This window comes from Lipophrys pholis (genome assembly GCF_963383615.2).
Source record: "Lipophrys pholis genome assembly, chromosome: 3".
NCBI lineage: Eukaryota > Metazoa > Chordata > Actinopteri > Blenniiformes > Blenniidae > Lipophrys > Lipophrys pholis.
Genome location: NC_137627.1, coordinates 34,842,628 through 34,855,198, shown reverse-complemented (window position 1 = coordinate 34,855,198; position 12,571 = coordinate 34,842,628). Strand labels below are relative to the sequence as shown.

At 45.7% G+C, this 12,571-nt stretch overlaps 1 protein-coding gene across 3 annotated transcripts; it reads left to right on the top strand.

The window, feature by feature from the left end:
• The first annotated feature begins 2,621 nt into the window (after nucleotides 1-2,621).
• On the top strand, nucleotides 2,622-11,332 carry dusp14 (dual specificity phosphatase 14). 3 transcript variants are annotated; one of them, XR_013935200.1, is made up of 3 exons: nucleotides 2,622-2,823; nucleotides 9,859-10,702; nucleotides 10,819-11,332. XR_013935200.1 is itself a non-coding variant. In XM_080459356.1 (2 exons), exon 2 carries the CDS (start codon nucleotides 9,971-9,973, stop codon nucleotides 10,598-10,600), a length of 630 nt encoding a protein of 209 aa, XP_080315482.1. In that variant the 5' UTR covers nucleotides 2,622-2,823; nucleotides 9,859-9,970; the 3' UTR covers nucleotides 10,601-11,332. The 3 variants fall into 3 exon arrangements, 2 of the variants coding, with proteins under 2 accessions (XP_080315482.1, XP_080315483.1); XM_080459356.1 differs by having other exon boundaries at nucleotides 9,859-11,332; XM_080459357.1 differs by lacking the exon at nucleotides 2,622-2,823 and adding an exon at nucleotides 4,837-5,184 and having other exon boundaries at nucleotides 9,859-11,326.
• Nucleotides 11,333-12,571: the final 1,239 nt, after the last annotated feature.

Here is a 12,571-nt window from a genome sequence, read left to right as displayed (position 1 = left end):
GACTGTCTGCTGCCTTTATATAGGAGGTTTCTGCTTCTGCTTCTGCTTCTGCTTCTGCTTCTGCTTCTGCTTCTGTTTCTGTTTCTGCTTCTGCTTCTCCTTCTCCTTCTGCTTCTCCTTCTCCTTCTCCTTCTGCTTCTGCTTCTGCTTCTGCTTCTGCTTCTGTTTCTGTTTCTGTTTCTCCTTCTGCTTCTGTTTCTGTTTCTGCTTCTGCTTCTGTTTCTGCTTCTGTTTCTGTTTCTGCTTCTGCTTCTGTTTCTGTTTCTGTTTCTGCTTCTGCTTCTCCTTCTCCTTCTCCTTCTCCTTCTCCTTCTCCTTCTGCTTCTGCTTCTGCTTCTGTTTCTGCTTCTGTTTCTGTTTCTGTTTTTCCTTCTGCTTCTGCTTCTGTTTCTCCTTCTGCTTCTGTTTCTGCTTCTGTTTCTGTTTCTGTTTCTCCTTCTGCTTCTGCTTCTGTTTCTCCTTCTGCTTCTGTTTCTGCTTCTGTTTCTGTTTCTGTTTCTCCTTCTGTTTCTGCTTCTGCTTCTACTTCTGCTTCTGCCTCTGTTTCTGCTTCTGCTTCTGCTTCTGCTTCTGCTTCTGCTTCTGCTTCTGCTTCTGCTTCTGCTGCTGTGTGTTGGTCAGAGTGTGTCTCCAACACTGTCATGTTTGGCTCAATCAAAGCTGAAAGAAGGAATCTGAAGCTTAATTTAAAGCTTGATTTCATTTCATTTCATTTCATTTTACTTTATTTTGTTGAATAAAATATTAAAAGTGAAAGCGATGAAATGTAATCCTCGAGTCGTCAAAATCACTAAAGTGAGAAAAGCCATTGTGAACCAGCCAGAGCTCAGTGCTTATCTCCACCAGTAGGTGGCAGGCAGGTTCAATACTGAAGTCATTCGGGGGTATATTTCTAAATTAAAAGGTTTTGAAAACCTGACGTCAGCGAAAACACACAAAGTACCAGGAGCTATTTCCACTTTGGTGGTAGTTTGTCAAATTCTGACTGTGAAGGGGAATATTCAGAATCTTCAGCCTCGATCACAGTGACAGTATTTTGCTTCATCGAGGCTGAAGAGACAGGCGGGGAGGAAAGAGGTGAGGATCATCACTGGCTTCAGTATTATTATGAGGGATGAGGAAGTGCATCAATGAAGGATCAGTTCTATTTAATGAAGACATGAACAATAATGTAATCCGATGCTCTCACATCACAGTATGTAAATTAGATGAGTGAATGTAATGAATGGATGTCACGTATATGGTGCTTTAGCACTGTTAACCACGTTCACCCATTCACGCACCAGCGGCGATGTCTGCCGTGCAAGGAACTCCGTCCACCCATTAGGAGAAATCTGGGGTTCAGTGTCTTGATCAAAGACACTTCAACATGTGGGCAAATAAGAAATCCAACCTGTAACCCTTCCAATGGAGCGACCCCAGAGCCACAGCCGCCCCTGTACCCTGCACTTCCATCACAAAATACTTTTATCATTTATCACCCGGGACGCATTGAAATCTGTCCATAACCTCACTCAACCAGAATGCTTGTTTAAAAATATTCTCATCTTAAAACACTTCTGTACAGATTAAACCAAAACACCAAAACCAGACTATTTCCACTCATTTCCAACCCGCAGTTTCCCAAATCCATCGCACCGTCGATACGTTACGATCAAACCAGAATTAGTAGGCATGTTTCACTAACGGACGTCATCCAGGGAAACCTGCCGCAATATCAACATTCCACCGATTCAGGGTGAAAACAAGCAGACCTCCAACAAGCAGACCTCCAACAAGCAGACCTCCAACAAGCAGACCTCAAACAAGCAGACCTCCAACAAGCAGACCTCCAACAAGCAGACCTCCAACAAGCAGACCTCCAACAAGCAGACCTCCAACAAGCAGACCTCCAACAAGCAGACCTCCACAAGCAGACCTTCTCACAGAAAGAGTCTTAAAGCCACGAGAATAGTCTGAAATGTTGATCTTTCCAGTGAGAATCTAGATGTCAGGAGATCCAGTGAACAAACTGGATCTTGTGACAAACACTTTGGGAACGTTCTGGAGCTCCAGTGGCCACTAAGGTAACAACAAACCCAGGGACGTTCAGTGAACTTGTAATGCTGGAAATACGTGTTTGTATGAGTGTAAAGACGAATTCCCTTCAGAAAGGTATTGACGCCGTATCACAGATGAACATCTAAACAACTAAAACTGGCTCCTACATTTATTTTGTTTTTCACATGTGGATTCTGGTGGGGGAACTTTAAATTTCTAAAATATAAAACTGTTGATTGATTTTAGTTTTAGATTGATGTTTGATTTACTTTATCGCATGTCTTTTCAGTTTTGCACAGGTTCAAATGATGTTCATGCTGAAAACATATTTCAAAGTAGTAGATTATTAAAAGATGTGAGGATGAGATCTCCAAGCTCCTGGAGGAGGTGACCCTGCTTCCATAGCCCCGCCCATCTTATTTAAAAGTGCTGGAGAAGCATCCTCCAATGGAAAAGCCTGGAGTCGTGAGCCTCCTGCTCCTCCTCCTCCCGCTCCTCCTCCACCCGCTCCTCCTCCCGCTCCTCCTCCACCCGCTCCTCCTCCTGCTCCTCCTCCTCCCGCTCCTCCTCCAGTGTGTGGCACTGATCGGCCGTCATACAGAGTCAGCGCTCTTGTCCGCTGCGCGCAGGCACCCGGCGGCTGGATGTACCCATGTACCCGATGGCTCGTTCTCCTGCTGACTTTGGTGTGATGTTGCAGCGGCCGCGCGCACTGAACGCAGGTGGATGAGATCCGCGCGGAGACGCGCTGAAAGCCTCGGTCTGCGCCCCGGTGCCAATACGGTAAGTTCAGTTACGCATGAGACGCACGTAGTTCATCAGCTCCACATGAGATCCACACATTACATCCTATTTAATTCGGTGAAATCTGAGAGCTTGAACAGAAAAACCTGCCAGGTTTATATCTGGATGTGTGACGGAGGAAGAGGAGCGCGCAGCTTTCCGCAGGAGCAAAACGCGCTCCTCTTCCTCCGTCACGCTGCTTCCTCACGGTTCTTTCCCTCCCGTTACCTTTTCTTGACATTCAAACCAGACAGCCTAACTTGTTAACGCACGCACACCGCGCGTCACGTGCACGTGGACGAGCAGCGCGTGCGCAGAGGCGCTCTCATACGTTATTAAACTTGTGGAGTCATTCACTTCGCCAGAGCCACGTTTCTACTCAGCTGGAGGACACACACACACACACACACACACACACACACACACACACACACACACACACACACACACACACACACACACACACACACACACACACACACACACACACAGAAGTGTAGAAGCATCACTCCCATCATCCACCCTTCATCCATCCATCTCACTGGGTTTTATTATTGATCCATGAACACAATGAACTGTAATCAGTGTTCAATAACCTTCAAGTTTACGAGCTCATTCAATTCATTACATCTAAAATAAACTGGGATGACGTCACGTTTCAATATATGTTTGTGCTTTTCATATCACTCTTATTTCCTATTCAGTCACTTTGTCTTAGCAGAGCCTGGATTCTGAGTTCAGTCTTCTGAGATATGAACTGAACGTTGTGCATGTTGATACTGTGATTATGATCCATTTTCAATATATTCTGCAGCTTCACCTTCTGTGTGTCATTCTTGTTTTATTAAGTCTTTTAAAATGAAGGTGATCTATATGTTGCTTAAGATTAATAAATAGAAAAATGCGTGGAGCACGCGACAATTATCAGTAACATTACATACACTTAAATCTGTTTAGTTTAACTCTGGATTAGTTTAGTCCTTAAATTGTCAGAATTTGTTGTCAAAATTATAATAGAACCTTTATTTCTTTATTGGCTTGAGCTGAATAAACAGGAGAAAATCTGCTGTAACCAACATTCATGATCAATTATATCATCAATCGATAGTTTTGGTCTTCATAATATCCAGAAAACAACAACATTAGTTTAAAATAGAAAATATTGCAGATTTTGGATGAAATCATTCTATAACACCTGAGTTGAATAAACAGGAAAAACTGCTGCTCGTAAGGCAGCAGTTATTTAATTGTCCAAGTAGATTGTTATTTTTACTGAGCTGTTTTGGTTTTAAAATGGCATAAAATAACTTTCACTGAGAGCCTAGGGCTTCCTGTGGGCTCTCCACCTGCAGGAAGGTTCTTAATGGTGCAATGTGATCTGGGTGACGGTGCTCAGACTGACACCCCCGCCACCCTCAAACGGATAAGCGGGAGAAGATGGATGGATGGATGGACAGTGATTTTACATTTTATGCTATGATCAGAAGATTTTTAGTCGAACAAAAACAATAAAGCGTTGCTCTCATTCAATTGTGTAAAATGTCAGAAAGAAGGAATCTGCAACAGAAATATTTGGGAATGTTTCTTCTGTTGGCAGTTTCAGTTTGACGTTGCTGCGACCCGCAGTCTTTCTTTATAACCACAACAAAGCGGCGTCACAGTATCTGTTGATCCTCGCAGTAACAAATACAGTAAAATTGTCCTGAATCGTGTTTTTCCGGCACTTTTGAATCTTCCTGCAGTGATTTTCTTGGGGGACGATCTCTGACAGAAAACTGTGGCTTCGTTCTCGTGTCTCGCTTCCTGCAGCAGCAGCGACATGTGGCGCCTCCAGCCTCGTGTTTTTTTCCGTTTGCGCGACATGCTGAGGTGTGACATTGCGGACGAGGCGAGCAGAAGAAACCAAACGATGTCTTCACTGGGAATTTGTCCCTCTGGTTTTTCCAACTTCCCCCCTGAGTCTCATGCGGGCGACGCTGAAGCCCACTTTCTTTTTTTATTTTGTTCTTGCAGTCGGTCAAAGCTTGAAAAGACCACCCTGGCCGCCGCTCCTTCCCCCCGATGGGGAGTCTGAGCCGCCACTTCCAGACATCAGCGAGCGAGAGTGAGCGCTGGTCTTCCTGCATGAGGAGGGGTCATGTTTCCAATTTGCGTTGGCAAAGGTGGAACCGAACCCCCAAGGAATCTCCCCAGTGGGAGTACCGTCCCAACATGTGTGCGGTGGAACCACCTGTTGACTAATCCATCCTGCCCAGGAGCAGGAACTTTGCATTTTAAGGTGAAAGCGAGGACTCCAGCTCCCTTCCTGTGAGAGCCACTGACCCTTCACACACTGAATCCTCCGGCTGCATTTGATGGACGGTGAGCGGCAGAATCTCCAGCGTTGAGACTTTCTGTGGCGACAGCCGGTGCATAATTCTCCCTCCTCCTCTCCGCACGGCCACACTCCTGTTCGGGTATAAATAACCATGTGGATGGAGCAAATCTAAGCAAAGCTTCGGCGAGAGCCAGGGATTATTTGGTTCTTTAGTATTCTTTATGTGGCCGCTGCTGCTGGGTGCTGATCGACATACGAGTTATTTTCCTCTGTGGGCTGATAAAAACACTCATCAGATGATCTGTACTTTTGCTAATGGTAAATCTTTTAGCTTAAGTAACGTTTAATAATCTACAAACTACTGCCTAACTCGCCATGTTGATTCCATCTTGTAATACCACTTTGTACCACAAGGTGGTGTCAATACAGTGTCTCCCACTAGGTAATTAACCTGTAAATATGTGTGATGATTGCTCAAGGTTTGGCACTCAGTACAAACAGCAAATTGCCAAAACGAAGAGTTTGCAGCTGGAATTTGAAAATACAAGACAAGAAATGGATTATTATGTGGCGTTTATGATTTAGTGTGTCTGGATTGGTTGGATTAGTTTTCAAAAGTAACCAAAGCCTCAGGCCAAGCTGAGCGAGCAGCCTCTAGAGTCCTTTCTGAGAAAATCACTTCCAACAAAGCTGATCTCAACAAAAGTAAATTATGAATTTTCCACAACCGTGAATCATCATTTTTTAATGTCTGTAAATGTAGTTCTGAAAAAATCCTGAAAACTGCATTTAAAATACACACTAGGCCGACCCAGCTGCTGAGCACGGTTAAATACATCCACCAAGGAGGTTATAAAATACCACGCATTTATTTGTCTGTTCAAACTGACTCACAGTTCAGCCAAATCCAGCTTTCAATTTCAATCTGAATTAAGACCCATTATTATTTCTTTGCTGGTAGAAGTTGGTTCTCCTACCACATACAGGATCTACTGGTGCGACGCTGGTCTTCTGGATTCTGCGCTGGATTAGCTGAGAGGCGTCACGAAAACTTCAACAATCTTTATATCATCAGCAAACCTTCTATTACAACATTAGTGTTAATTCAACAACAATTCTCAATATTCTTTGTGTTCCAGTTTATATGGTTCCACTTGTTCATATGTTGTGATGCTGCTGCTGACGGTTTGTCTTCTGGCGGCTCTGCAGGAACAGACAGTATCTTTACTTTCATCGCCGGTGGCGACAGCGTCGAGAAACAAGCTGCGTTTGTGGCAACCGTCTCAGAGGCAAAGTGCGCCGTGACTGGCAACCAGCAACGGACTCTGAGCGGGACGAGACGAGAGCGGTGTTAACCTTTCAGGCCCATAACTATTCTATTAAGGGAACTGGTGGATGACTAAAACAACAACTCACTAGCGCCGCATACTGGCAAGAATCTGGTGATGCAGTTAAAATTCAATATAAACATTTATTTGACATCACATAGTCTCATGTTTGGTTCTGTTTAAACCAGGGCAGTTGAAATTGTCGTGGATTAATCCATCTTCATGATTAATCAGATTAAAAATGTTAATTAACTCGTCTGCAGCACAAACAGTCGATCCGGTAGTGAGACAGAACCAACGACTCAATATGGAAGACACTAATCAGCAAGTTGACCCTCTCAATGGGAAATCTGAGAACAAAAATACAAGTCGACTGACATTAAGTATTCTGCTCACTCTGCAGGAAGGATTTTTCTTTCCACTGAAGTTCCTCCAGATTAAAATCCCACATTATTACAACAAACGATTCTGCCGACTGAAGCGTCATCTCTCCTCTTGGACAACTAGTTAGTTTGTCTTAGTAGCTGCTGAAGGAAAAGGAACATTAATGTGGGTAAATGTTTGTTTTGAATAAGAGGGAATTTTTTCTTTTGTTAACATGAACTGTTAAAGGTGTTTAATAAACACCTTAAGTGCAGATATATTCCTTTATTTCCTGAGTCTGTTTGCTCATGCAAAATGAAAAGCAATAAATATACATTAAAAATGAATTATAGTTAATTGTGATTAATCTAATTGAATCCACAGCAACCCTGTGATTAATCAAATTTTTAATCCAGAGTTCAAACAATGAAACTAAACCGTATTAAAGAGGGATTACTTAGTTCCACTTATCCAGGCTGTCCATTTTCTTTTCAGACTGAAACACCCAAGAAACATATTTGTTCAGAGTCTGATCAGGACAAAACAACTTTATCCTACAAAGCAATGTTTTCTCCAGACACACCAAGTGTGAAGCACCAAGCGGTGACCTGGAAATCATATCTATTATAGAGTGGACCCTGTCAGATCAGATTCTTGCAATAGTGATGTTTTGCATATATTCAAATCCCATTATTTATGTTCATGAAAACACAACAATGCCCCACTTAAAGGGGACATATCATGCTAAATCCACTTTTTTAGCCCTTAAATGCATGTTGTTGTATATTTAGAGTGTTTAGAAGTACAGAAAAGTTCAAAGTAGTCTCTTCAGGTGCTCCGTTGATATCTTTATATTCTGTTTTGGTCATATTTTGCGATCGGTTTCGATTTTTCTATTCTCTATTACGTTTTTTGAACAATGACGTCACAGTATTCTCAGCGGAACTGCCAAATTAGGACATCGACATTTCGAGCAATCCGCCATTTTGGTTTCTCGCTGCGATTTTGTAGTCCAACCGAAGTTACGAGAGGATAAGTCGAAATGTTCGGTTGTTGGATGTAGTAACCCACAAGCTTCGTTACACCGTCTCCCAGCATCAGAACCTTTTCGAAGTGCCTGGTTGAGTTTTATTTTTCACAGAAATGTACCCACATCTGTGGGTAAGGTCAGTTTTGTGTGCGCGAATCACTTCAAGGACGACTGCTTCAGCAACCTCCGCCAGTATAAAGAAGGATTTGCCGAAAGACTTGGTCTGATTGAGCGGTCAGTTCCTTCTATCTATGGAGACGACGAACAGAGCACTTCGGTAAGCTGTATATAACGCTAAAAAGTGTGATGATAAGACGTCCCTGTCATTGTTTTGTTAGCATTAGCAGTTGCACCGTCTTCATATGTTAGCACTGTGTGCTCGTTTTAGATTAGAATGTAACTTCTGTGTTAAATAGTCGTTGTAATACAGGCAGTATTGTAGTAGTGGGCATGGATGGAGAAGTTAGTGTAAATATAGTAACACACCATTGCGTTACATCCATATGAAGACGTTGTTCTGTAGGTGCATCATCGTCATTTTCATCTCGCTCCGCCGGGTCTGACTCTGGCTCCAACATGTATGGCTGGATGGACAAATCTTCCCTTGTTGACATTTTGTAAATAATGTGTGAATATAAAGTTTCTGCGCCGCTAGATAATTGTATCTGTTCTATCAAACTACAAAGATGGCCGAACAGGGTGGCGTTGAACCGAGTGTCACCTCTGCAACCTGGAGAGGAGGCGGGGTATGAAGTGTGTCATTTGCATTTGAAGAGACCGCCCCAAAACGAGTTGCTCTCAGAAGCACATCAGAAAAGGGGTTGAAAAGGGGCCTGTGGAGCTCTAATAATGAGGAATTCAGACCCAAGCATTGCAGTTCCGCGTTGTATAGACCACAACTGTATGATTTATATGTAAAAAGGAAGGATTTAAAAGCATGATATGTCTCCTTTAATGACACCACAACATAATACAACTGCAAGTTCAGTCAGAAGTCAGATCTTCAGCAAAACAGCACGAGAACGCTGCTCTTCCACAACAGCAATTTAATTATGTGTTTACTTCCTCCAGCATCCTTCTCATCCACATTGAGAAACATTTTATGAAGGACTCGCCATGACTTGAAGCATTTGTGACATTAAAGTCGAAACAACCCAAGAAAAGACAATGAAATAAAAACTGTTGAGAGATGAATCAATAAAAAATCATTGATAATAGATATAAAAACAGTGGTTAACTGCCAAAGCTGGGTATGGGTGAATGCAAAGTACACCCTGGAAAACCTCCCTGGGAAATAAAGATACACGGAGACTCGCAGGCAATTTAGATTGCAGCATGTGCACAGGGAGAACATGCAGCCTCTGACGGCCGACCGCTGGGTGGCCATGCTTCTTCATGTGAAACAGAAATATCCTGTCCTGCTTCACATCAGTCTTATTGTCGTTTAATTCTGGCCTCAGCAGGGATTTCTATTTAGTTCAAGCTTAAAGTGGCCGACCTGTGTCTCCTGTTAATAACCAGACTGAAGCCCAACAGGTGAGGATGAGAGAGAGAGAGAGAGAGAGAGAGAGAGAGAGAGAGAGAGAGAGAGAGAGAGAGAGAGAGAGAGAGAGACAGAGAGAGAGAGAGAGAGAGAGAGAGGAGAATGAGAGACAGAGAGGAGAGAGACAGAGAGAGGAGAGAAATGAGAGAGAGACAGTGAGGAGAGAGTGGGATGGAGAGAGAGAGAAAGAGACGGAGGGAGAGAGGAGAGAGAGACAAAGGAGAGAAAGGAGAGAGCGAGAGACAGAGGAGAGAGAGAGACAGAGAGAGGAGAGCTGTCACAACACAACGCCCAGAAAAAAAGAAGACATATTTGAAGTGCGGTAGTTTCCTCGTGTTTGCTACCAGCAGCTGTTACTCATCCTTGAAGTGTTGCTATGTCTGTCAGCTCACACCCAAATGGAAAAATGTTTCATTTGCATTTAAAAAAAGCGAACTGTGTTTGTGTCTTTCAGGAGCTGTCTGGCTGCTCTCGCCGCACTACCATGACTCTGAGCTCCTGAGGAGTTTCCTTTCTGAGCGATAAAAGCAAACCGTGTCCTTGGTGTGAAGCCGCTCGTTTCCTCCATGGGTTCCCGCAGCCAAGGCTTCTTCCACCACCACCACCACCACCGCAGCGCCATGGTGCCGGCCACCGTGCCGCGGCTGCTACCTGAGAGCGGCAGCCTGCTGGGGGGGATCGCACAGATCACCCCCAACCTCTTCCTGAGCAGAGGCAACGTGGCGTCCAACCGCAGCCTGCTGCTGTCCAAAGGCATCACCTGCGTGGTCAACGCCACCATCGAGCTGCCCAACTTCAACTGGCCCCACATGGAGTACGTGAAGGTCCCGCTGGCGGACATGCCGCACTCCCCCATCTCGCTGTACTTCGACAGCGTGGCGGATAAGATCCACAGCGTGGGGCGCAAGCGTGGGGCGGTGCTGGTGCACTGCGCGGCGGGCGTGAGCCGCTCGGCGTCCCTCTGCCTGGCGTACCTCATGAAGTACCACCGCGTGTCTCTGGCCGAGGCCCACGCCTGGGTCAAGGCCCGCCGCCCCGTCATCCGGCCCAACGGCGGCTTCTGGCGCCAGCTCATCGAGTACGAGCGGAAGCTGTTCGGCAGGAACTCGGTAAAGATGGTGCAGACGCCCTACGGAGTCGTACCCGACGTGTACGAGAGGGACCGGAGGAGCCTGGCGCCGTACTGGGGCCTGTGAGCGAGTCGGGCGGCGAGGGATCGAGGAGGAACGGGAAGCTCTCCTGCCCCCTTGTGGACTGCAGGCTCACGCTCGTTCCGACGGGCGAAGACGAGACGACTCGTGAGTGTTTACTTGTGTGTGAAGCGTTATTTAAAGAACACTGGTGCGTTTTAGAGTGAGCGAGTTCAACAAACACTGGCCGCTGACGGCGCCGCCTGCCGGCTCCCTTCATTTAGCGGGAGAATCCTCCGGGGCGGAGCATCGGACGGGACCACCGTGATGTCAGACACCAAAAACCAGCCGAGACGGGAGCGCGGGAGTGGGCGCCGTCTATCTCCTGGTCTGTAGCGATGAGGTGTTGGCCGTTCTCCAGACTCTGCCGCTCCGACAGTGATGTGACTGAAGTCGTGGTGTCGTGTGGTGGTGTTGTGACAGTTCTTTGCAGTAATCTTTAGGTGTGAAGGGCAGCAGCATGCTCTTAATTTATGGTAGCATTCAAGATAAGTGTACAGAAAAAAAAAGAAAATTCTATAGTAAAAGCTATTTTACTGGGATGTTGACTTGAGCTGAGCGTTGGGAGATGTTAGGGTGAACGTCAACAAGCTCTAACCTGGAGGCGGAGGTTTCCACGCCGCTCCTGTGTAACACAGGGTGACTGTTCTGTCCTGTGACCACACTATGTTATTGTAGTGCTCTTTAATGCTGTATTAAAAAAGAATCTGCTGCCTTGCGGGAGCAGGTAGCGCCGAGAAAAAGTTTGTTTCTTGATTTTCTTTGTGCCGGACTTCAAGAAGGACCACAGAACGTTCAGAATGAGACTTTGAGATTTTCTACATTTAGTCATTTCAAGCATTTAGCTTTTCCAGGGTATTTTACATTATATTTTTAAAATTGTGTGCGTATGTCAGGTAACAATAGTGATATTTTGACCTCAGCGTTCATGAACCTGCAGGACGGAGCAGCAGTGAAGTTTGGCTCACTCGGTGTCATTCAGAGGAAAAACGCAGGGATTCTGGCTGATATGGAGGGGAAAAGGTTCCCGACGTCTTCAGTCTCAGCTCGACGCCACAGAGCGGCACAATGTTCATCAGCTTCACGTTACAGACCTGCAGAGACGTGACATTTCCAACCCGCAGAGATCATCACTGCACAAAGGCTTTTCCGCTGTAATACATGAAGTGTGACAGATAAAGGTTAAAAAAAAAGAGTAAAATCAGGCGGGCTGTAGTTTCATGCCTTGGAATCACCAAGAGTCAAATTTGATGTAAAAAGGCACCATAAAAAACAAACAAACATCGATTCCATCTTTTCCAGGCACCAGAGGACGAGTTCACTGAAGAGCAGGAACGTGTTTGTTGCTGTTTTGTTTTTCTATTTAGTTTTCGAATGGCCACGCCGCCACGGTTCCCCTCCTCCGGAGGCCCGCCACGGTTCCGTCTTCCCGCCGCCTTTCCCCCGAGAAGAGTCTTCACATGTCAACAGAAGCATTGCTTTTGATTTGCTGCGGTTTACGCAGCGGCAGGCAGATATTGATGAGCGTTATTTGTCTTCTGTCCACCCTGGCGGTGGACCTCCGGAGTGGTCTCCACAATGGCTGCCATTACCCGCCGAGCCGAGCCCTTCTGATGACAGGCCGGCCGCCGGGAGACGCACACTGATGGCTTCAAATTATACCCCGGCAACACTTTTCCTCCAGAATAAAAATGATTCCTTTCAGCTCCCCGCCCCGCCCCGCCCCCCGGCTGCGTTAATGCTCCTGCTCACACGTGCTTTCCAGGGCGCTAAAAGTAAACACATCCCTCACCGGCAGCAGGACATTATCGTCCATCATTAAAGCAGCGAGCAGAGACATTTGCATCGTCCTGAGCGGCGGAGCAGGCCGGGCGGATTCAGTTGATTTAGTTAGATTTTTGTGGATTGGAAGACGTGAACCCGGCTCAGGTTGAGTGGCAGTAAGCTGGTTTGTTCACATGCCCGACGGTAACCAGG